This window comes from Archocentrus centrarchus, chromosome 17 (genome assembly GCF_007364275.1).
Source record: "Archocentrus centrarchus isolate MPI-CPG fArcCen1 chromosome 17, fArcCen1, whole genome shotgun sequence".
NCBI classification, from domain to species: Eukaryota; Metazoa; Chordata; class Actinopteri; order Cichliformes; family Cichlidae; genus Archocentrus; species Archocentrus centrarchus.
The window spans coordinates 31,234,748-31,258,073 of NC_044362.1; the positions used below are offsets into that span (position 1 = coordinate 31,234,748).

Below are 23,326 nucleotides of genomic sequence, written 5' to 3' on the forward strand. Positions count from 1 at the left end.
CCCCCCCCCCCCCCCTCCCCATGCAGTGTAAAAAAATGTTATGTATATTTTTCAGAGCGTCGTCTGTGTCATTTTCTTAGTGACGTACACTCGCGATTCCTCACCGGTTCTTTTTGATTTTAATCTGAAGTAACTCGCTTTGAGACTCTTTCACTGCGTATGCTGTAGTTGGTGGTCAGTGCCTGTTTCTCCTCCTCCTCCTCCTCCTCCTCCTCCTCCTCCTCCTCCTCCTCCCAGTGAGGCGACATGCATGTACATAGTTTCAGAGTTTGTCTTCTTTTCATTCATTAAGGGAAAATAAGCAGGAAAAAAAAAAAGACCAGACGTTTGCTGGTGTCTATAAAGGAATGAAAATGGATGGACCAATATAAAAATTATGCAAATATGAATGATCAAATTAAACTTATAGTTTCTTCTTCCCCCTGTGCTGGATGGTGAGTGGTGATGATGTATAAATATGGTGCTTGGAATCACTTTTCAAAAGGGGCAATAAAATTGCCAGTTTTTAATATTCTGTGAGAAGTTTTAAAGTTTCCACCGTGATGAAACGTGAACATTATACAGTAAATTGTACTCCAAGTTGCCTTTTCCCATTAACATATGAAAAATAAAATTCTCACATGGTGGGCAGACCTTTGTCCAGCGCTGTTAAGATCCTCTCCAGATTTGTGTTAAAGTGCTATGAATGAAACCTCCATCTTTCCACGCTGCGTATGCATAATGTGCCCCAACGAGCGATGACCTCCCACATTTAAGTTGAATGACTCTTATTTTGAAGGTGGACGCAGAACGTTTCATTGACAGCGATTTTAATGCTTCGGCTGTTGTAGCCAAGCACGTAATTTGCGGGGGGGTGACGAGCGCCAAAAAACGGACAACCAACTATTTTTCAGTGTTGGTCGACAACACCCCCCTTGTAAAAAGCGGAAAAGTCAAAATGAGGTAAATGTATATGTATTAGCTGATGATTTAATAACCATCCTGCTGTGTATCAGACGCACTATGAATACCAGTTCAGGTATTTTAGCTCCGTTAGACCTGCTCCTCCTAATCTGACAATGAGTCAAAAGAAAAAGAAGATAAAAGTTAAGCTCCCTGCCTATTTGTTTATTAAATTTTAATAAATAAATTAATAGGCAGAGGGCTTAACCCCCCCAATGTTGGACCCAAAGTTATGCCCTTGGTTGTAGCGTTTCCTTTTTGTCAACAAATCTGATGAAATGGCTAAAATCAAGATTCTGAAAGCAAATATGTAACACATCAAAAACAAATATAAAGATTGTTTGTTTTTTTTTTTAACTAAAAGATTGAGTTTTGTTTATGTGTGAATTTCTGCATTTGTTGTGGAGTGTTGTTACCGGCAGATTTGATCCACTGCTGTCAGCATTTGTGTGATTAGGTAAAAAGAAAAAAGTGTAGCTTGTTTTCAAGCTGTTTAAGGAAAATGTGACTCGGTGTTTAGTCTGTGGCAGTATTGGAGCTCAGATGTGTAACAGACACACACACACACACAAACTAACTATAGCAGTGAGATCAGCTCGCTGTTGGTTTTGGTGTTTCCTGAACTTGTTGAGAATAGATGAAGTGACCTAAACATTGTTTTTGGGCTGCCCACTATTAGAGAATTTACGGTAACCTTTGCTCCTCTGACAGTTTGACGCCGGCCTCTGAAAACGTGCACGTTTCTGCCTCTGAAAACGTGCACGTTTCTGCGTCTTCTTCCTCACTGTTGCAGTTTTTTTTTTTTTAATCCCACATTATTGATTTGTGGATTTCCTGTTCTCACAGCTCACCGTTCTCATCAGTGCACTACATGTAAATAAAATCATTCTATCAATTTTCCCCTCCTGCGTCTTATATGTACATTGTAAATGAATTCTTCAGTTTCTGGACGACTGTTAGTTGTAGTTTTTGTACAATCATATCAGCTGTGTGTGCGTTTTGGATCCAGTTATTGTTTTAAGCTCTTCAGTGTGTCTGAACATTTCAGCGTTTTTGTTTTTTTTTAACGTGTTAAAACCATCAGAGCCGTTTTCCTGAACAGTCGCGGGGTTTGTGTGACCTGTGACCTGCGAGGCTGCAGCTTGTCCTCATTGTTTTTATATTTGTCCATCCAGCTGTGAAGCTTTCAGTGTCATTTTAATTTTTCTCCTCCTTCCTGTGTGTGTGTGAAACGCTTTGAGGTCATTCCAGTTTGCATCTCTGCTTTTTTAACTGCATGAGTAAACGTGTTTGTTCCCCTCATGGAAACAAAGAAAAGGCGTAGTTGTCGAACTCCTTCAGAGTAACACAAAACACAAAACCACAAGGATTTTTTTTTTGTCCCCCCCCCCCCCGCCGCCTCTGATTGAGCTAATTTCCCCCCTCGAGGCCGTTTTCAGCTTACATAAGCGAATAGTTCGATCATTAACTGCCTTTTCACTTTTCTTATTTCAGGGTATTTTAGTACATGATACCGTGTGTGTACTACATGAATCCTCCCTGTACTTTAAGTACTTTTAACAGGAATAAAAATCAGTGTAAAGGTTTCTTTGTTCTCACCTCCTGTTCTGTCCATATGTAAACTATTAATCGTGGCTTAACATTTTCTATGCTCCCTACGTTTTTTTTTTTTTTTTTTTCTTTGACACTTTAGCTAGCAATATGTATATAAATATATTCTATGTGCTAACATGGAGGAAATAAATGTATCAGCAAAGTTCTGTGGAGTCCGTTTTGGTTATTTTTGAAGAACTTTTACTATCAGACATTTGATAATGACTCAAGATGAGAACAAAAGCTTTGTGTGCATATTGATCAGATTACTGTGTGCGTGGATCTTAGATATGCATTTATTTATTATTGTGTTTACCTGCACAGGCACTGCAGATGGAAAAGCGCTACATCTGGAACAAGTCTTATGAGAACTTTTTGTGCACGGTCTTTCATAAAATTCATTCCTGCTGATAGAAAATAGTTTCTAAAAAAAAAAAAAAACCCTGTTTCTTTAAACCAAGACGTCAAAATGTGGGTGAAGGAAAACCACCTGCAACATATTACAGATCAGGGACTTCGTTCTGTCATTGTAGGTGGACATCAAAGGTTTTAACACAGCACCATGTTTCTTTATATTTTGCTGCAGGCTCCTGGAAGGACATTCAAAGCACTTTGGCTGTTTTATTCTGTTCTGTCCAGATGATGCCATGACTTCAGTAATCAGGCCCCATCTTAAAGACCTCATAGTCCCATATCACCCCAACAGAGCACTTTGCTCTCAGACTGCTGGCTTACTTGTGGTTCCTAGGATACTTAAGAGTAGAATGGGAGGCAGAGCCTTCAGCTTTCAGGCCCCTCCCAGTTTAGATTTTGAGTCTGTGGCACCGAGGCCGCGGGACAGTCTGCCACTACAGCTACGTTCAGCTGACTCTGGATTCTTTTAAAAAGCAGTTAAAACCTTTTTTTTGAAGCAGGCCTTCTGCTGAGAATTTAATCTAATTATTTGTATTATTTTTTTTTTTTGGACTACAGGTTCATTTGGTGTTTTGTTGCATATTTTTAATGAGCTATTACGGTGTTTACTTCCTGTTTTGTTGTTTACTGTGTACAGCACTTTGTGACTGTTGTCTGTGAAAAGCACTCAAACTTTTACTTAACTTTCCTTTATGATCAAGCTTATTGTTAGGACTGGATCAGGTGACCCTGAACCCTCCCTTAGTTATGCTGCTACAGGCCTAGGCTGCTGGGAGGTTCCCATGATGCACTGTTTCTTCGTCACTCTGTTTATACCCCACTCTGCATTTAATCATTAGTTATTATTCATCTCTGGCTCTTTTCCACAGCATGTCTTCTGTCCTGTCTCTCTCCCGTCAGCCGGGCGTGGCAGGTGCCTGCCCCTCCCTGAGGGTTCTGGCTGAATTGAACTGACTGATTGGATTTCAGATTTTGATTTGATTCGTGTAACTTGGCATTCCTCAGCCTTTCCTCCCGGTTTCCCTTCCACTGAGATCACCTTTAATGAGGCTTCAGTGAACAGCAGATGGATCGCTGAAGGATCTCTCAGGTACCTGATGTCGACCTTTAACAAAATGGACTGATTGAATTACCTGATTTTGTTTGTTTTCTGGTTTTTAGGAACAGATGACATTTTTCCATCAGCGAGATCTTAAAACTGAACAGAAGGTGTCATGAGGTGTCACAGTGTGTGAGGCTGAGTCTGTACAGTGTCCCCACACCTACAGAATAAGACAAACATCTGTTTTCATTGTCAAAATTGTTGAAATATTTATTTAACTGAAAGATTTTATGTCAACTCAAATAAGACATTTTAAAACCTTTAAAAAACAAAACAAGGGGACATACATTTTACTGATAAAAGAAAAACTGTGAAGAAAGTGCTTTTTTTTTTTCTTTAAAAAAAAAAAAAGTAGAACATTCTCAGCCAAAGATGAAAAAGGTTGACCTCAAATCAGACTACAGGCCATCCCGCCCTGACCTTTGACCTCCCCACAGCTCTAATGAGTTAAAGGGTCTCTGGTAAAACACCTTTCTTCCTGTTGTGACATCACTGTATGAGCCCTGATTGATCTGTCCGTGTAAAAATATGAAGGACTTCCCACTTTGATATTTACAACTGCCACTTTGTTGATTCACCTTTTCCCAGCCGGAGGTGTTAAAACAAGTCTGAGTGATGCTGACGGTCCGTCTGGAGGAAGGATTTTTATTCCAGCTCAGAGTTTGGAAAGTGAGAGAGACATTCCTATTTGTTCCCAGAGAAATGTGACACGTGATGAGTTCAGATCCAAAGTGACGCCAACACCACTAAAAACAAGCCTGTTGTAATTCCCCCTGATCACCACTAGATGTCACTGAGTCTCCTCTCAGGTTCATAGGATGTGAGATTGGAGATGCTGGTTCATTGCACTGCATTAGTCATGTGATCTTTAGTTACAAACTGAAGTGATTAAGTAAGGCTGCGTCTGCGACTGGTGCCAAATATCGATATTTTTAATAAAGCATTAAATGCTTTAAACAGGTTCTCAGGTCAGTCACTACTTCATAATTCCTCGTGGTTGTGCTTATAAATGAGGGTAAAGTGATGTATTACAGATGACTGACTTGCAGTATATCACAGAGACGCTTTAATGTGCTAGTATCGTATCATGTTTTACTTTTTAATTCCCAACTCTTATTACAACTTTGTACTGAATAGTTTCCATCTGAAGAAATGTTTCAAAATTTGTAGCACGAAAAAGAAGTCCAGTCGCCTTTTTCAAGCTCCAGAGACTACTATGACCTGGATGACTGAGAATCTACACAGACATGTAGCACGACTGATACGATTTTTAATATCAGCTCATATATAATTTTTTAATCATTTTAACAGCTTGAATGTCTCGTACCATCTCTTTAGTCAATGTTGGTCAAGATAAAAATGTTTAACAGATTAGAGCCTGACCGATCTGTCGGTGGGCCAATATTAATATAATCTATTTGCTGATCTGTCATGAGCATTTATAAACACTGATAAATGAAATAAAGTAAAGAGGAGGCAGGAGAAACGCCCTTCATCCATGTGGAGTGTTAATGTTACATAGTTTGTCCACCAGAGGGCGCTCTGCAACGTCCCTGTTAACGGCGCTCTCAGATCAGCTAATGTGAGAGTCGGGAAGAGTGTAAACAAGTTTTTTTTGTTGTTGTTTTTGTTATGACACAAAAAGTTAGATTAATTTGTTATTTATTAACATCGGCTTTTCAAATGTTATACAGATATTGTGATTACGATGATTTTTCGGTGCGATATCGCGACAGCACAGGCACAAGTACGCTCCATCACCTTGTAGGCAAACAGTTATTCTTGTGGTTGAGGTGGAAATAATAAAATAAAATTAAAAACTGATTCATAATAACTCTTAAACTGGAAACTGTTTGCATTTCTGGTGAGGCAAAGTTTTACTGTCCTCTACGAGCGAGCGCCACTACACGTCTGTGTGTTATTAGAGAAAGTGTTTTTTAGGGATTTCAAACAAAAGCGCACAAACGGGATCAGAACTCTTCACCTGAAAGCTGGAATAAAACTCCTCCTCACTTCATAACTTTCCTTTTGACACATTTCAGACATACGGCGCCGCGCGTCAAACTGCTTTCATCTGGGATTAATCCTCACACTCATCTTTAATATAATCTATAATCATATATTTCTATTTTCCATAATAGGCTTGATGTGAGTCTGTTTCACTCAAGATAATACAATGCGCTTTTTTTTTTGTAATATTAGCAAATATTCAAGAGCAAAACATTCTTGAATGTCTCGTCATATACTTCTAACAGAGAAACAAAATAAATTAAATCAGTTTCTTTTTTTTTTACATACTTACATGATATGAATTTATGTATTGTTCTGCTTCAGCTGAAGCTGCTTGTACGGAAAAATAAACGGAGTTAAAGGCTGCAGCTGTTAGTATATGAAAATTAGCACGATGACTTTCCACTGAGACGGGGCAGAAAACATTTCCCAAAAAGAAAAGAAAAAAAACATAAAGAAACGTACCTCATCGTAAAACCGGCAGACAGCTGCGATACGCTCCCCTCAGAAGCCGCCCGTGTATCAAAACATATGCTCCACTTTGTAATGGTTGATATGATTTTTCTCTTTGTGTGTGTATGTAAATATCCTTTTCAAAAAATAGCCTTAACTATTCGAGGATATGTTTAAAAATAAACAAAAGCAAATGCTTAACATGAAAATATAGAGTGAGCCACACGTTTTAAAAGCCGGGACCTTTGCTAACGATTGTCCTCTACTGCTGCAGGATTGCCACTTTTCGGTAAACTGGGGTCTTTCTGCACCGACGGAGGTGAATGCACTTCCTCTCAGACTGAGTACGACCTGAATCTAAATGCCAGCACTCAATTCTGGGAGCTGGTTTGCAGCAGTACACAGCCTGGGAGCAAGCACTGCCCAGCCTGGGAGCAAGCACTGCCCAAGAGATGAAATTCAGGGCAAGAAAAGCCGACTACCTTCTCCCCTTGTGCCAGAAACTTAGCCTCGGCTCCGCTTTTCCTTCCTTCAGTCTCAGGAACAGAATGTCTTTGCATCCTCCGACATAATTCTCCAGCCACTAGGTGGCGCTACATATTGTAGGCCACGTAGATTGGGTCCAGCTGGTCGGCCAGGAAGCCGTCGCGCAGGTGCATCCTCTGCTTCTCTCCTCGGGAATTGATGGGGATGACGCCGATGTCGACCACCACCACCACGCCCACGATCAGGTAGTGCTCCTCCAGCACCACGTTGGTGACCAGGGGGACCAGATCCAGGGCTTCCTGCTCCGAGCCGTCCAGCTCCACCACCACCACCAGCAGGTTGGTCCACGTGAACACCGCGCTGCAGGTACGCAGGACAAAAACTTGAATTCTTGTCATGCAATTATGAATTATGGCGTTATGAATGTGTACGCCACCTACAGAAAGAAGTTCAGCTCTGCAAGCAAAGAGGGTTAAAGGCACAGTTCACCCCAAAATCAAATTTATATATAATTTCATGTTCCTGTAGTGCATTTATCCTTCTGGTGTGAACCAAAACCATCATATTAAGGTTTGGAGATATATGATGTAGACGGATCTACCTTCTCTTGATTATGATGGAAGGAAAGGACACGTGCCCTGTGGTGCTCATATCACCAAAAAGAAAATAACGTCTCTCATTTTAACTAGCAGCACGGTGGCGTGGTGGTTAGCACTGCTGCCTCACAGCTAGAATGACATCTAGGCCTGGGTTCGATTCCACCTTGGCCCGGGCCTCTCTGTGTGGAGTTTGCATGTTCTCTCCGTGTCTGCATGGGTTTCCTTCCACAGTCCAAAGACATGCAGTTACTGGGGTTAGGCTGATTGGTATGAATAGGTGTGAATGTGAATGGTTGTCTATCTGTGTTGGCCCTGTGACAGGCTGGTGACCTGTGCAGGGTGTACCCTCCCTTTCACCCCATGTCAGCTGGGATAGGCTCCAGTGACCCTGAAGAGGATGGATTGTTTTTGTCTGCTACATTAACACAATTTCCATGCTTTGTGTAAAGAACGAGGACTGCATACATTTGATCTCCACCAGAAAACTGGTAGTTACTATAGCAACCTACACCTGTCCTGACATGTCTGTGTGAGGCGTTTTTGAGAAAAGAAACCCGTCAGCTGATTTACTTTGTGTGTTAATGAAACCGCGTTGGGTGGGTGTGTGTGGTGGTGGTGTGTGTGGGGGGAGTCGTGATCCTCACCACTCTGTGATGCTCTTGTGCGTCCTGACGACGGAGGTCTCGATGTCGATGGGGTGGTAACGCATCCCTCTCAGTTCCATGGCTTCCTCCAGAGCACCGACCACGTACAGGGCATCATGGCGCTCTGTGGACACACAAACACACTCTGATGCCTGACAGTAACTTGCAGATATAATCTATATTTGTTGTGTTGGTGCATGACTTCGCTGTATGTGTATCTGGGCTGTCACTTCTCCAACTCACACTTTTTATTGGTGTAAAAATGTTATATTCTTAGATCAAGAAATGAATAATCGAAGCTTAAAATGCTGCACAGATTAATCTCACTTTTTTCTGCATTCAAAAAGAAGCTAATTTTCTTCCTGATGTTCCACATGTCTGCATATCTGACTATTATAAAACAAAATTAGAAATAAAGAGCACCATCGGGTGTTAAATTTCAAGTTTTACACCATCAGGTCTGCTGAAAACCAGCCCAATGGATTCCTTCAAGGTTGGCGGCTCTCAGCGCCGAAGCCGTTTAATCCTTTTCCTCCTCTTTGTTATGGGAGATAATTAAAGGCCGGCCTCAGAGCCATTAATCACACATCAACCGTGTTCCGCTAACCCGCCGCCCTAACCTCCGCTGGCGTCGGTGAGCTCGGTCCTGCGCAGGAAGCCCAGGTATCCGGTCCGAGCCCAGACGGTCTGTGTGTCTCCGAAGCTGAGCCTGGAGTTGAAATGGTCGGACTGCAGCGCCTCGTCGCCGTAGACGGTGAAGTAACCGCTGGCGTTGTGGCCGCTGTGCACCCAGATCTGCAAACACACAACAGGCAGCTGTGAGAACACCCAAACAACACGGCAGGTAATTCTCCTTTTAACTTTGTGGGGGTGTTTTCTTTATTAATGTCACACAAATATGGACTACAGTCACGCTAGTTACCAGATAAAGTGGTTATATTCATTCAAATTTTATTTGTCAGGGGACGTTTCCACTTTATGTCCCAGATTCTTCTCATTTCTGTGCAGAAAACTCTGTGGTGTCTCTGCTGTAGAAGAACTGACTGTAATATTGTGAAGACTGAGGGAGAAACTGGTCGTTCTTTGTTTCAAGGGACACTGAAGATTTAAAAAGTTTCAATCTGCAAACCCATCACTTCCTCTGCCGACCTCAGCTCTTCAGGGCTTCTGCTGCAGTTATGATATCAGATAGCAGATAAAGTCGGTCTGGGCTAAAACATCCTCTTGCATTACTTATCATTGTTTATGAATACAGATAAATTAAAAAGAAGCTAAATACAGCTCAGTCTTAGATAAGAAGCAGTGGCCCCCTGTGGTTATGACTAAATTCTGGAGAAATATGATTATTTTGGTAGGCTGTAGACCAAATTTAAAGAAAAACTTGGGGCCTGTTTTTGTTGACCCTCAGTAGCAGTAGTTACCACGGATACACATCCCAGAGTAGCTGTAGGCTCCGAACGCCAAAAAAAAAAAAAAAAAAAAAAAGTTGTAATTGACACCGAATTGTCTTGGAGTGGCCACAGGAGGCGGTGTGTGTGGTGGAGAGGAGGTGAAGGACCAGCAAAAGGGAATTAGGTTTTATGGCCCTCACCTGCTTTCTGTTGGCATGCGTTGCCTCATTTTCGTTTGTTTGGTGTGGCGTGGTGTCCGGTTTCCCCGTGGCTTCTTTTTCCTTGTTGGATGTTTGCTTGGTGAGTTGTCGGTTTGAATTTTTATCTTCGTTTCTTTTGAATTGTATGGATTGTATTTAAGGATTTTATTGTTTATTATTAGTCTTAAGGTGAAGGGCAGCCTTATAGATGATCCGTAATATAGCACCCCTCGGTGACGGAACGAGGTACGTTTGCCTTTTGTGATTTAGTTGTTGTGATAATTGTAAGTTTCCTGTTGATGATGTATTGTAAATAAATTGTTTTTTTTGTATCTGTTTTTAAGTTTTCACGGTGCACAATGAAGTGGAAATAAAGAGTTGAAGCACCTGTCGAGACTCCCGTTTATTGACCCAGGGGCAGCTACAGTGAAAACTCGTTCCGTCACCGAGGGGTGCTATATTACGGATCATCTATAAGGCTGCCCGTCACCTTAAGACAAGCAAACATCCAACAAGGAAAAAGAAGCCACGGGGAAACCGGACACCACGCCACACCAAACAAACGAAAATGAGTAGTTTATTGTTGTGGTTTAATGTCGAATTTTAGTATTGTTTGGTGAATTTGGAAATTGTAAACTAAAGGGTAAATGAGGTAAAATGTCCGTTAAAAATCAAGTTCTAGATAATACTGCCGACCAACCAAGCAGGTCCAGCTCCCGTCAAAGAGTTTTGACCGAGAAGGGTCAGGAGCTGCGTAGAGAGAGAGCCGAACAACATGAAAGGTCTTTTATGAAGGAATATGATGTGTGGAAACAAACAGCTCGAGATTCCAGGACGAAATTGAAGCGATTTTGTACAGTGAATGACCTTAATGTAATCCAGCAGAATTTAAAAACTAATTATGATTTAGTATGTCAGTCCTATGAGCCCATCAGGCGTAACTGCACTGCCACACCAGACATTATTAAGAAAATGGATGCTTGTGTTTCTCTCACCACCGAAATCGGCGAACTTGTAGTTAAAAGAAAGGAAACTATTGAAGAAGTTTTTAATGATGAATTGGAGAAAGAACGAGTGAGGATGACCCTAAATAAAGGGGAGTATGGGTCCATTTTTGGAGGTACAGATACAGAGACTGTGATTTCTGAAATGTCGGTAGCTTGTCCTCCTTCCTCCCATTCAGTGGTTTCAAGTAAATTAGCAGAGGCTGAGGCAGAGTTCGCTGTTAAGGTGGAACAGGCAAAGGCGGTGAGAAAAATTCAAGCTCAACAAATGAAAATGTGCAAATTGGAGAATGAATGGAAATTAGAAGAAGCGAAGATGCTGGCTGAAATTAAACAGAAGGAAGTTGAAATGCGTTTCAAACAAGAGGAGGAGAAGCTGCGGTTAAAACAAATAGAAGCAGAAAATGATGTGGAGGTGGCAGTGGCGCGTTTGAGGGCTTATAGGGATTTAGAAGACGGTTTGAGGAATCAGGGAGAAAAGGGTGATCAAGGAGATATCCGGTCTAGTCACCAAGGGAAGGATATCGGGGATCCATCAAATTCAGGGGTTGTACCGCTTCAATCTCAACAGACATTAATCGGAGTTAAAAATCAGGAGACAGCTGACTTAGCTCAAGCCATTGCGGGTTCCTTGAGCATGTGTCACCTGTCTCCCCCCGACTTGGCAACCTTTTCCGGGGACCCCTTGAAATTTATTGACTGGAAGATCTCCTTTATGACTCTTATTGGTAAGAAACCCCTCCCAGTCTGTGAAAAAATGTTATATTTGAAACATTACCTTGTAGGGGAGGCACGCAAGGCTGTGGAGGGATTTTTTTATAGAAATTCTGAGGATGCCTATCACAGTGCTTGGACATTGTTAGAGGAGAGATATGGAAATCCATTTATCGTCCAGAGAGCTCTCCGAGAAAGGCTTATGAAATGGCCTAGGATCAGTGAAAATGATCCCTTGGCCCTTAGAGATTTTGTGGATTTTTTAAAGGGGTGTGCTGAGGCTATGCCTTATGTCAAGGGATTGGACATTTTGAACGATTGTGAGGAAAATCATAAATTGCTTAAGAAGTTACCGGAGTGGATTGTACGTAAATGGGGTAGGTTTGTTGTTGATGAGTTAGATGCATCCGGTAATTATCCAGGCTTTTTGCATTTTGTGGATTTCCTGCAAAAGGAGGTCCGTATTGTATGCAATCCTATTGTTTCCCCTTTCTTATTGAACTCTAAGGCAGCGGAAGATAAGTCAAAGCGAGTCAGTACCTTTAATACGAGCTCTCAAAGTGATGCCCCCCTTTTGAAACAAATGTAACAAATGGTTCTAAATCAAGAATATCTTGTTTGGTTTGTGAAAATGAAACGCACAGTGTAGCAAGATGTCCCATCTTCGCAGAGAAAACAATTGATGATAAGAGAACCTTTATTCGAGAGAACCGACTCTGTTTTGGTTGTTTGTGGGGGGGGCACGTTATGAGGAATTGCAGGAGGCGGCACACGTGTGCTACTTGTGGACGGCGTCATCCAACCTGTTTGCATAGTGAGAGTGACAATTCGTCTGCCACAGCACTGGAGCCACACCTCTCTCCGGGGGTGGATGACGCCGGTCAGGAGGTACGTAGTGTATCGTCTCATGCTGTGACTAAGGGCCTTCCTTCCACATCTAATATCGTGCCAGTGTTCCTGTCATCGGTGGAAGAACCACGTAGGGAGGTGCTCACTTATGCCTTACTTGACCCACAGAGTGATACAACCTTTATCTTGGAGGATTTAGTTAGCAAGTTACATGTAAATATGCAACCAGTACAATTAAAACTGAGCACAATGACAGCTGTTGACACCGTGATTAAAAGTGGGATTTCACATGGTTTGCAAATTAGAGGAGTTCATTCCGAAGCCTATACTAAATTGCCTAAGGTTTATTCGAGGGATTTTATTCCGGTGGATAGATCTCATATTCCAACTGATAGTACCGCTCTGCAGTGGCCTCATTTGAAGCATTTGGCCGGTAAGCTGTTGCCATTGCAAGAATGTGAAGTTGGATTGCTTGTGGGTTATGATTGTACGTCAGCATTGGTACCGTTGGAGGTTGTTAGAGGGGGTGAGAACGAACCCTTCGCGCAAAGAACGGTACTCGGATGGAGTATAACCGGGTCCTCCAACCCACATTTCGATCGGCAAGGAAATCAGAGCTTTGTGCATCGAGTTACGGCAAGAGAGGTGTTCGCACCACCCGGTAGTGATATTCTTAAGGTTCTTGAGTCGGACTTTAATGAGAAGTCCTATAAAGATCAGTGCGTTTCTCAGGAGGATATGCTTTTTATACAACTTCTCCGTGATAATATATGGCAAAGAGAGGATGGACATTATGAGCTCCCCCTGCCCTTTAAGAGTAATATACCCCCCATATTGCCAAATAATAAGGGCGTAGCTATTGCTCGTTTACAGCATTTGAAGAGGAAACTAAGGGCTAATCAGCAGTATTATGATCATTATCAGACCTTTATGGAGGAGATCCTCAAAAGGGGTAATGCAGAGTTAGCCCCCCCACTATGCGAGGGAGAAGTAGTGTGGTATATACCGCATCATGGTGTATACCACTCGCAGAATCTGGAGAAGTTGAGGGTGGTTTTTGATTGCTCAGCAAGGTTTCGGGGAGTTTCATTAAATGATGTTCTATTGACTGGTCCTGACTTGATTAACTCTTTGATAGGAGTCCTTTGTCGCTTTCGGAAGGAAAATGTAGCTGTGGTATGCGACATCGAAAGGATGTTTCATCAATTCTTTGTCCCCCCGGCAGCGCGGAACTATTTGAGGTTCCTGTGGTGGGGTGGTGCAGATCTGGAAGCGGAACCGCAAGAATATCGGATGACAGTTCACCCCTTTGGCGCTACTTCATCCCCTGGGTGCGCTAATTTTGGCCTCAAGTATCTGGCCCAGAAACATACGGTGGATTATCCTTTGGCATCGGCTTTCATTGAGAAGAATTTTTATGTAGATGACGGCCTAACTAGTGTTCCTTCTGTTAAGGATGCAGAGGATTTGATTATAGAAGCACGGGAGTTATGTAAGAAAGGGGGCCTACGTCTGCATAAATTTAACTCAAACAGATTGGAGGTACTGGATTGTGTTGACGCTTCTGAGAGAGCGACGAAGGCTGGAAGCTTGCATCTTGGTTTAGATGAGCCGTTAATAGGACGTGCTTTGGGCATCCAGTGGTCAATAGAACAAGATAGTTTTAGTTTTGATGTAAACCTTAAGAATCAGCCTTCTAGTCGTCGTGGCATTCTCTCAGTTATCGCCTCTATATACGATCCGCTCGGGTTTATTTCCCCCGTTACCTTATGCGGAAAGCGTATTCTGCAGGATTTGTGTCGACAGGGTGCTGGATGGGATGAGCCTCTTCCTGAGGATTTAGGCTCTCGATGGGAGGAGTGGAAAGGGGACTTGCCCAAATTGCAAGAAATTATAATACCCAGATGTTATCATCCGCCAGAATTTAAATCTATTGTTCGGATAGAGTTGCATCATTTTTCAGACGCCAGTAGCGTCGGTTATGGCGCATGTTCATATGTGAGGTACATTAATAACGACAGAGAGGTTTACTGTAGCCTAGTGATGGCTAAAGCAAGAGTAGCACCCACGAAGCTCCTGAGTATACCTAGAATGGAGCTTTCTGCTGCTGTGGTTTCCGCCAGAATGAGTGCCATGTTGAGGGTTGAACTGGAAATGAAAATCGATGAGGAATTTTTTTGGACAGATTCCCAAGTGGTATTGGCCTATATTAATAATGACGTGAGAAGGTTTCATGTATTTGTGGCAAATAGACTCCAAGTAATAAAGGGAGAAACAAACTGTAGCCAGTGGCATTTTGTTGATACATCTGAAAATCCAGCTGATCATGCCTCCAGGGGTTTAAATGCTTCTGGCCTTTTATCAACTAACTGGATGATGGGACCAAGTTTTTTGTGGCAGCATGAGCTGAAGTTAACATCCCCTCCTTCCGCTGTGCTGTTGGTGCGTGATCCAGAAGTGAGGGCAGCACAAGTGAATGTGGCGATTACAAGCGATTGCGATGATATGCTTGATAGGTTGAGCCGATTTTCCTCTTGGATACGGCTCCTTAAGGTGGTGGCGAGAATCAGGAGGATGACATCCAGACAAAGGCATGATAGTGATCACATTACGGTAGAGGAAATTGAGAGCGCGACGGAAGTGGTAGTTAGACTTGTCCAGCAACAAGCCTTCTCCGAAGAGAGAAGAACGTTGGAGAAGGGGGATAGTCTTCCCCACTCCAGTCCCCTTTTTCGTTTCAATCCTATTTTGGATAAGGGAATTCTTAGGGTTGGTGGGAGGTTGAGGCAGTCATCTCTCAGTCAAGGGTTGAAACACCCAATTATTCTTCCTAAGAGTTCACACATTACCGAGCTTGTGCTTCTTCATTTTCATGAGAGGATTTGTCACCAAGGTCGAAGCCAGACTCAAATGGAACTTCGAGCAAATGGGTTTTGGGTCATTGGTGGGAGTAAATCCACTGCTAGGTTGATACATCATTGTGTGACTTGTAGGAAGCTTCGACGTCCGGCAGAGGAGCAGCAGATGGCTGAGCTCCCGGAGGCACGGGTGGAGGCCTCAGCACCATTCACATATTGTGGGATGGACGTGTTTGGTCCCTTTATTATTAAAAGGGCACGCACGGAACACAAGAGGTACGGATTGATTTTTACTTGTCTTTCCTCAAGGGCTATTCACATTGAGACGTTGGAAGATTTGTCAACGGATGCGTTTATAAACGCTTTAAGATGTTTTATCAGCCTCAGGGGGGCTGTACGTCAGCTTTATTGTGATCATGGCACAAATTTTGTGGGGGCTAGGAACGAGTTTAAGAAGGCTTTGAAACAGTGTGATCCCAAGAAATTGGAGGCTTATCTGGCAAATAAACAGTGTGAATTCATTTTTAGTGCGCCAGCGGCGAGTCATGCGGGTGGCGTTTGGGAGCGGCAAATTCGAACCGTGCGGAATGTTTTGAATGCCACGCTTTGTGTCTGTCCAGGTAGGCTCGATGATTTCTCACTTCGAACACTCTTTTATGAGGCTATGGCTATAGTGAATAGCCGCCCCTTGAATGTGGACGGTATCAATGATCCCAGATCATTGGAACCTTTGACACCTAATCATCTTATTTTGATGAAGTCTCAGATTGCCCTTCCTCCTGCTGGGAAATTTGTAAGAGAGGATGTATATGCAACGAAACGATGGCGACGAGTGCAATACTTGACTGAGCAATTTTGGGGACGCTGGAAGAGGGAATATTTATTGAATATTTCCCTGCGTCAGAAATGGCATAAGCCTCGGCGCAACCTTAAAACAAACGACATTGTCATCGTCATTGAGGATACACTTCCGAGGAATCAGTGGCAGTTGGGGCGAGTGGTGGAGACCATTCAAGGAACTGATAAGTTGGTTCGTAGGGTTAGGGTTCAAGTCACAGATCGGAGGCTGCATGGGAAATCGGACCCCCCTTTTAGGACCGTCATCCTTGAGAGACCCATCCAGAAGTTAGTGTTGTTGCTCGGAAATGAATGATTGGAAAATTTGATTCCTTATTTTAGTTGTGAGACAGTTCGGTGTCAGAGTTTTAACTGTTTGTGAATCATGTATAATTCGATTGATTATGAATTTATCGTGGTATGATTGGGGGGAGTGTAATTGACACCGAATTGTCTTGGAGTGGCCACAGGAGGCGGTGTGTGTGGTGGAGAGGAGGTGAAGGACCAGCAAAAGGGAATTAGGTTTTATGGCCCTCACCTGCTTTCTGTTGGCATGCGTTGCCTCATTTTCGTTTGTTTGGTGTGGCGTGGTGTCCGGTTTCCCCGTGGCTTCTTTTTCCTTGTTGGATGTTTGCTTGGTGAGTTGTCGGTTTGAATTTTTATCTTCGTTTCTTTTGAATTGTATGGATTGTATTTAAGGATTTTATTGTTTATTATTAGTCTTAAGGTGACGGGCAGCCTTATAGATGATCCGTAATATAGCACCCCTCGGTGACGGAACGAGGTACGTTTGCCTTTTGTGATTTAGTTGTTGTGATAATTGTAAGTTTCCTGTTGATGATGTATTGTAAATAAATTGTTTTTTTTGTATCTGTTTTTAAGTTTTCACGGTGCACAATGAAGTGGAAATAAAGAGTTGAAGCACCTGTCGAGACTCCCGTTTATTGACCCAGGGGCAGCTACAAAAGTTGTTGAGGAAAAAAAGAATTTAGCAGAGAATTTATTTGTTTTCACTGCCGCGAATCAAAACACAAAAAATGCAAAAAAAAAAAATAGTGGTGGAAAGAAAATTTTGACAGAAACTTCCAAAACCAGAAGATATCATGGTTTCCGGGGTCAAAGGTCGACTTAAACTGTGCACATGCACAGTAGAAGTATAATGCAGTTCTATACGTGTGGTTTTTATGCCCCTGTGACCACAGGAGTGAACGCTGAGGCTCTTCTCTCTTCGTTTAGAGGATTCAGAATAAACGCCCAGAATGGGGAAAGACTTCTGCAACCAAAGCCTGCTGAGACGTGATTGGTCAATAGAGCTAAAAGCAGAAAGCAGATATATTCATATACACAGAGGTTCATAGAGGTGAGTGCTAAAGCTGAGACAAACCTCTCCTAGATGCGACTCTCCCATTGGTCCCTTGGTCTCTGGGTTGGCGATGATGATTCGGACCCCCGGAAGGATCTGCTCAAAAAGAGAGCGATAAGGTAAGATGCAGATCGATCAAAGAAGAAACTGAACGTTACATTAAAAAAAGAAAAAGCAAACTGACCTTCCCGGACTCCATCAGTGGAAGGCTGTGTGGTGACCCCCTCTCTACAAGTCTGACCCTGCAGAGCAGACAACAGTAAAACTATGAGGGAAATTCTGAATCTGAGGCACAATAATTAATGTAACAAACATAAAACAAGGCGTGTTTTTCAGGCCCCTTAGTTCCAGTGAAAGGAGCTCTTAATGCTTCAGCATACCAAGACATCTGGGACAAGATGCTCCCGACTTTGTGGGAACAGTTTGGGGATGGCCCCTTCCTGTTCCAGCATGACTGCACACCAGCGCACAAAGCAGCTCCATAAAGACATGGATGAGCCAGTTTGGTGTTGAAGAACTTGACTGGCCTGCACAGAGTCCTGACCTCAGCCTGATAGAACACCTTTGGGATGAACTAGAGCGGAGACTGTGAGCCAGGCCTTCTCTCCAACATCAGTGTCTGACCTCACAGATGAAGAATGGTCAGAAATTCCCAGAAACACTCCTAAACCTGTGGAAAGCCTTCCCAAGAGGAGCTGAAGCTGTTATAGCTGTAAAGGGTGGGCCCACATCATATTAAACGGTCTGGATTAAGAATGGATGTTACTCAGGTTCATATGCACGTGAAGGCAGATGAAGAAATACTTTTGGCATATAATGTATCTTCTTTTTGTTATTTTGTGAATGAAAACCCATCAAATCTCTGCCTGTTAACACATTTATGTCTAATTAAATGTAGCAGATACTTAAATATGTCGACTTAAATCAAACACAGATCGACCTCAAGACTTATTTTATGTTTTGTAATTTGTAATTTCTGCAGATGAAAATGAGCGTCTACAGCAAAATCGACACAATGTTTCTGCACATTACCAGGAGCACGTCTCCTCTTAAATAACATGACTCAAGTATCTCATTGAAGAACATTTTAACTGGATGCTTCCAAGAACAAAGTTCTCAATTTTAATAAATGTGAGGATGCAAAAACAGAAAAGGCGATGACTGAAACTAAAAATAAACCCGAGTGGTTTGTCAGACTCCAAACAAGAAACATGGAGCGTCTCAGGGAGACACAGGCCAGCTTAAATCAACAGTGATTACATGTAATCATGCACACTGACAGTTATATTTATGCACAGCAGGGCTGCACAGCGCTGCTGTTTGGTGTGCTGTGACTTTTCTGGATGGAAATCAGAAGATACAGACGGAGCACCATAATGATGGTCTGGATCAGGGAGCAGGAAACTGCGTCTGGGAAGCTTTCGGGACGGGTAACAAGCTCCTGACAAGTTGAAATAAATGCATTTTTCAGTTTGGTCTGGAGTCTGACTGAGCTGAGGTTTCAGTGTTGGTCCTTTAATCCCACAGGACCTGCTTGTCAGGAGACATTTGAATAAATCTGAGTCTCGCTTGTTATCTTGTAGTTGTTGTCCACCTCGCTCGGCCGGGAACCAACAGTTTCTCTCCTCTGAAATCTGACACTAATGTTGAGCCCCGGTGGCGATTTTCAAGTTTCAGGCTGGTTCATTAAGTCAGAGCTGTCTCCTCTGAAAAGCAGAAACCTGGCAAAACAAACGCTGGTGTTACCTACTGGCTGCTGGTGGTGTTACCCAGCAGGAAATGTGACTCAGACTGGGTTTGATGGGTTTTAAAGTTCATCCACCTCAGACTGTGGAGAAGCCGTGATGCTGACAGTTTGGATGTGAAGCTGACGCCTGAAAATGTCAGTGTCTCAGAGAAACTTTCAGCTGCTCATTATATTCATACTTTTTAACCAACAGCCTGCAGCGATGCTTCTGAGCTGCAGAAAATAAGCCTCACATTACAATGACAATCTTTGCCGAGCACTTCATTTATTCTAAGAGTGCTTGCTGAGTCGTGCTCTCTCATTCAGAAACTTCCTGCTGCTTTGCATTCAGAAACTTCACAAGTGAAGCTGTCCAGCAGAGGGACGCACCGGAGCCGAAATCCCACAGGACCAGATTCAAGAATTTATAGGGACAGAATATATTTAGTGTCTGTGTGAGACTGGATGGAAAACAGACTGAAAACGAAATACAAAAATACACAAGGCTGCTGTTAGTGACCTCAGCTAAGCATGAAAATCCATTAGCCTGAAGAAAAGTACATGTAAATTAAATACAGTACAAATATTCACTGGATTGTTTAATTTTAAGGGCATTAAAACAAAGCCCACTGCTAAAAATGGGTTTTAAATTTCCTTTGGTTAAAAAACATAAAAATTATCAATATCAATTATCAATAAATGGGAATGCTTAAAGATACTTTTGCACTTAGTTTCTGAAATATTCTGTATTTTGCAGAAACTGCTGTTCTATCCATCCATCCATCCTCTTCCACTTACTGGGTCGCGGGGGCATATCATCTCTCTCCCCCAGCCACCTCTTCCAGCTCATCGGGGGACCCCAAGGCGTTCCCAGGCCAGCTGAGAGATATAATCTCTCCAGCATGTCCCGGGGCCTCCTCCTGGTAGGACATGCCTGGAACACCTCACCCAAGAGGAGTCCAGTCGTCGGGCATCCTAGTCAGATATCCGAACCACCTCGACTGGCTCCTTTCGATGTGGAGGAGCAGCGGCTCTACTCTGAGCCCTGAATGGCTGCATTCCTCACCCTATCTCTAAGAGAGAGGTCAGCCACCCTTCAGAGGAAGCTCATTCTGCTGCTTGTATTCGTGATGAAATTCTTTCAGTCACTACTAAAAGCTCGTGACCATAGGGGAGGGGAGGGATGTAGACTGACCGGTAAATTGACAGCTTCGCTTTCACGCTCAGCTCCCTCATCACCACGACAGGCCCCGATCCGTCTGTCGATCTCCTGTTCCCTTCTTCCTTCACTTGTGAATAAGATACTTGAACTCCTCCTCCTTCCTGGGGCATCTTTTAATATTTTCTTTTTAGTTTTAGAACGATTTTTCCTCAATATGAAAGCAATTGTAAATAAAAATGTGCCACTGCTCGAGAAAGATGTGTATTCCTCAGCCGGGTGGTGAGCGGCTGCTGGCTGTCGCTAGGTGAAAACTGGTTGCAGAGTTTGCATGGAGGACGTCGACTTGTCTTAGTGATCAGTGGTTGCCAGAGGGTTACCAACCAGTCGGTGTGACGGATCCCTGGATTAAATAAAGGTTACACTGACTTGCTGCATCATTTTGTGTCACTAAGTGGTATTGCATAAATGTACAACCCAAGTTGATGTCTCTTTACAATAATACAGACTTTTTGACTTCCAGAGGAGGCACTGACAACAGTTACTGGATGCTAAGACTTTAACATCAATATTTAAACAGTTTTTCTGTCTCAAAGTTGTGATTTCCTGCACAGTCGTTGCTTTGCAGTCACTACTTTTGTTCTTTTCCTGGTGCCACATGAGAAGTCAAATATTTAATCTATTATCCCAAAAGCACAGGTGAGGACGAAAAGCCTCAAAAGTAAACATACAAGCAGGGATCGACTGTGATTTTTGTGGTTAGTAACTGATCACTGCAGAGACCCTCTGTGTCGTACATGCAATAGCATCTGTTACATTTCTCAGTTCAGACCAAACAGAAAGAGCAGGTAACTCACCTGTCATGTCGTAGCGCCCTCATATCAACATAAACAGTTGTTGGGTCGGGTCCTGAGGTGCCCTGAGAAACACCAGCATGACAGAGTTAACACTACAGAGTCACAAAACACACGTTTTTAATGCGTACTGTTTCAGGACCGCACAACAAAAACCGCTACAGCTACTTCTACTCCTACCAGGCTGCAGTCGATGCTACTGCTTGTGCATTAGTGATCATAAGGAAAAGCTTTCCCGCTACAGGAGGGAGGGTGTGTGGGGGCTTTGGGTGGGAAGTGGGAAACCCAAACCTCTACAACATTTACAACATGGTAAAGAGAACAACGTGAGAGCAACAGCAGTGGGTGGATTGTAGGAGGAAAATCAACAAACTTGTGGCAAATTCAGATTCTACTTGACTGACATGCAAACAGAAAATCACAAGAGGAAAGAAGAAAAGGGAACGTGAGTGATTATACCCTTCTAATTAGATAATATATATAACATATACAAAGGTTGAACAGGCAGGTTTCCCTACATACATTTGGTATGTTATACATATCAGCTAAATCTCTTCGTGTTGACTGCTGTAGTCCTGAATGAGAGTGAAATTACTCAAGAAAAATTAAGATAGAGAAAAAGAAAGATTAAGACCCCCGCTCCAACCTCTCTCTTCCTCCACCATCCCTCCATTAATCCAGGATAAAAACCTCTGCAGAGGGAAACTGTCCGGAAAACCCACCACCGCGCACACAGCGGCATGCTGGGAGTCGTAAACCCGCACACCCAGAGCGCAAAAATGCAAACACCATCTCAGAGGCAGCGATTTCAGGCTGGATTATAATCACATCCACAGGAAAAATATTCAGTGATTTCTTGGCAAAGGCAGATTTGTTTGGAACAGGCAGAGCAAATATCTTTTGATGCTGGAATCAATAGAAAGTGTGCAGTCACACCACAAATAGGCACATGCAAATGCATCCTTGCATTGTAACGTATTAGTGATTTTTGGGAGGTAGCTACTGCGCAGCTGTGGCTAATGAGCTTATTGATAACAAAAGACACAAAACAAAAACCCAAAGCCTGCAACTGGAACACTAAATTAATTCTATTCACAGCAGGGTTATGAAAAATCAGACGATACTCGGCTAATGTTTCTACAAGGCCGGCTCTCCTTTTCCTTTAAGGTCGATACTGTTGAGACAGTTTGCAACTGCTCAGAGATGTAAAGTGAGCAGCCACTGATTCCAGTTTTCCCACATTTTGTATTTTCATTTCAATATTTTACTTAATATCCACAGCTGCTGGATTACCAACTGGGCAAAGAGAGCAGGGCCACTGGGAGGGGCACTAAAAGCATCAGGTCCTGTGCATAATAATATATCTGGGTCTCCAAGCTGAAAAGCTCCAGTTCACTGGTTTTCAGTGAGCGGTTGTATGCGCCAGGCTCACAAAAGGCTCTTCTGGGTCATGTAACAGTTGCATACTGTGGGATTCACTTATGGGCACTAGTTTCATTTATTTTAGCTTTGTGGCTAAAATTAAAATAAAAAATAAATGAAAATGAATCAAATTTTGGCCGTTATTTATTCAAGACTCAGAACACTAAAATTCCCATGAGCCTCAGCCACTGTTGGACTTGCATTCCAACAGTGAACCAGCTCAACCCCTAACCTTTCACACTGATTTGGAATTATTTACTTCCCTTCTAATTTTTTCATGTGCTTCAGGTCATTTTTTTTTGTGGTCTATCTATTGGTTCTAATAATCATTATCTTGTGTTTTACTGGGGAGAGTGCTTCAGGGAGAGCGCCTCGTGGCCGGGCGCAACCCGAAGAGGAGACATGGGCCCGCCCTCCTGTAGACCCACTACCCACAGGAGGCATCGTAGGGGTCGGGTGCAGTGTGTGTTGGGCAGCAGCCAAGGGTGGAGGTCCTGGTGGGCTCACACTCTTCAGTCTTGCCTGGAAGGTCTATGTCAGGGTGCAGGAAAGGAGAGTTCGTCCGTTAGTCAAACCTCGGATTCAAGAGGAATTTTTGTCCTGGTCACTGAACGCTGGACCAGCTCTCTAGCCTCTTGAGGATATTCAAGAGTGTGTGGGATTTTGCACATCCAGACTTTGTCAGCTCTTTGTCACCGAATCTGTT

General features: G+C 43.0%; 2 protein-coding genes across 4 annotated transcripts in view; one reads left to right on the forward strand and one right to left on the reverse strand.

Annotated features, from left to right (window-relative positions):
* Window positions 1-4,333: 4,333 nt before the first annotated feature.
* Window positions 4,334-23,326, reverse strand: part of LOC115795385 (disco-interacting protein 2 homolog C) — a 219,982-nt gene continuing 200,989 nt past the window's right edge. The window contains exons 33-38 of the mRNA XM_030751269.1: window positions 21,202-21,263; window positions 17,644-17,701; window positions 17,481-17,555; window positions 8,864-9,038; window positions 8,244-8,367; window positions 4,334-7,360 (exon numbers count right to left, since the gene is read on the reverse strand). Coding sequence (XP_030607129.1) covers window positions 7,108-7,360; window positions 8,244-8,367; window positions 8,864-9,038; window positions 17,481-17,555; window positions 17,644-17,701; window positions 21,202-21,263 — 747 coding nt within the window. The 3' untranslated portion in view covers window positions 4,334-7,107. The remainder of the gene's footprint in view (window positions 7,361-8,243; window positions 8,368-8,863; window positions 9,039-17,480; window positions 17,556-17,643; window positions 17,702-21,201; window positions 21,264-23,326) is intronic.
* LOC115795386 (uncharacterized) lies at window positions 13,444-17,057 on the forward strand. 3 transcript variants are annotated; one of them, XM_030751272.1, is made up of 3 exons: window positions 13,444-16,734; window positions 16,817-16,880; window positions 16,979-17,057. In XM_030751272.1, the coding sequence occupies exon 1, from the start codon at window positions 13,596-13,598 to the stop codon at window positions 16,410-16,412; it is 2,817 nt and encodes a 938-aa protein (XP_030607132.1). In that variant the 5' UTR covers window positions 13,444-13,595; the 3' UTR covers window positions 16,413-16,734; window positions 16,817-16,880; window positions 16,979-17,057. The 3 variants fall into 3 exon arrangements, with proteins under 3 accessions (XP_030607132.1, XP_030607130.1, XP_030607131.1); XM_030751270.1 differs by having other exon boundaries at window positions 13,444-16,880; window positions 16,979-17,044; XM_030751271.1 differs by having other exon boundaries at window positions 16,817-17,022.

What these genes read in the sequence shown, in the direction of transcription:
- LOC115795386 (XM_030751272.1), top strand. Translation starts at nt 13,596, where the DNA reads ATGTTTCATCAATTCTTTGTCCCCCCGGCAGCGCGGAACTATTTGAGG.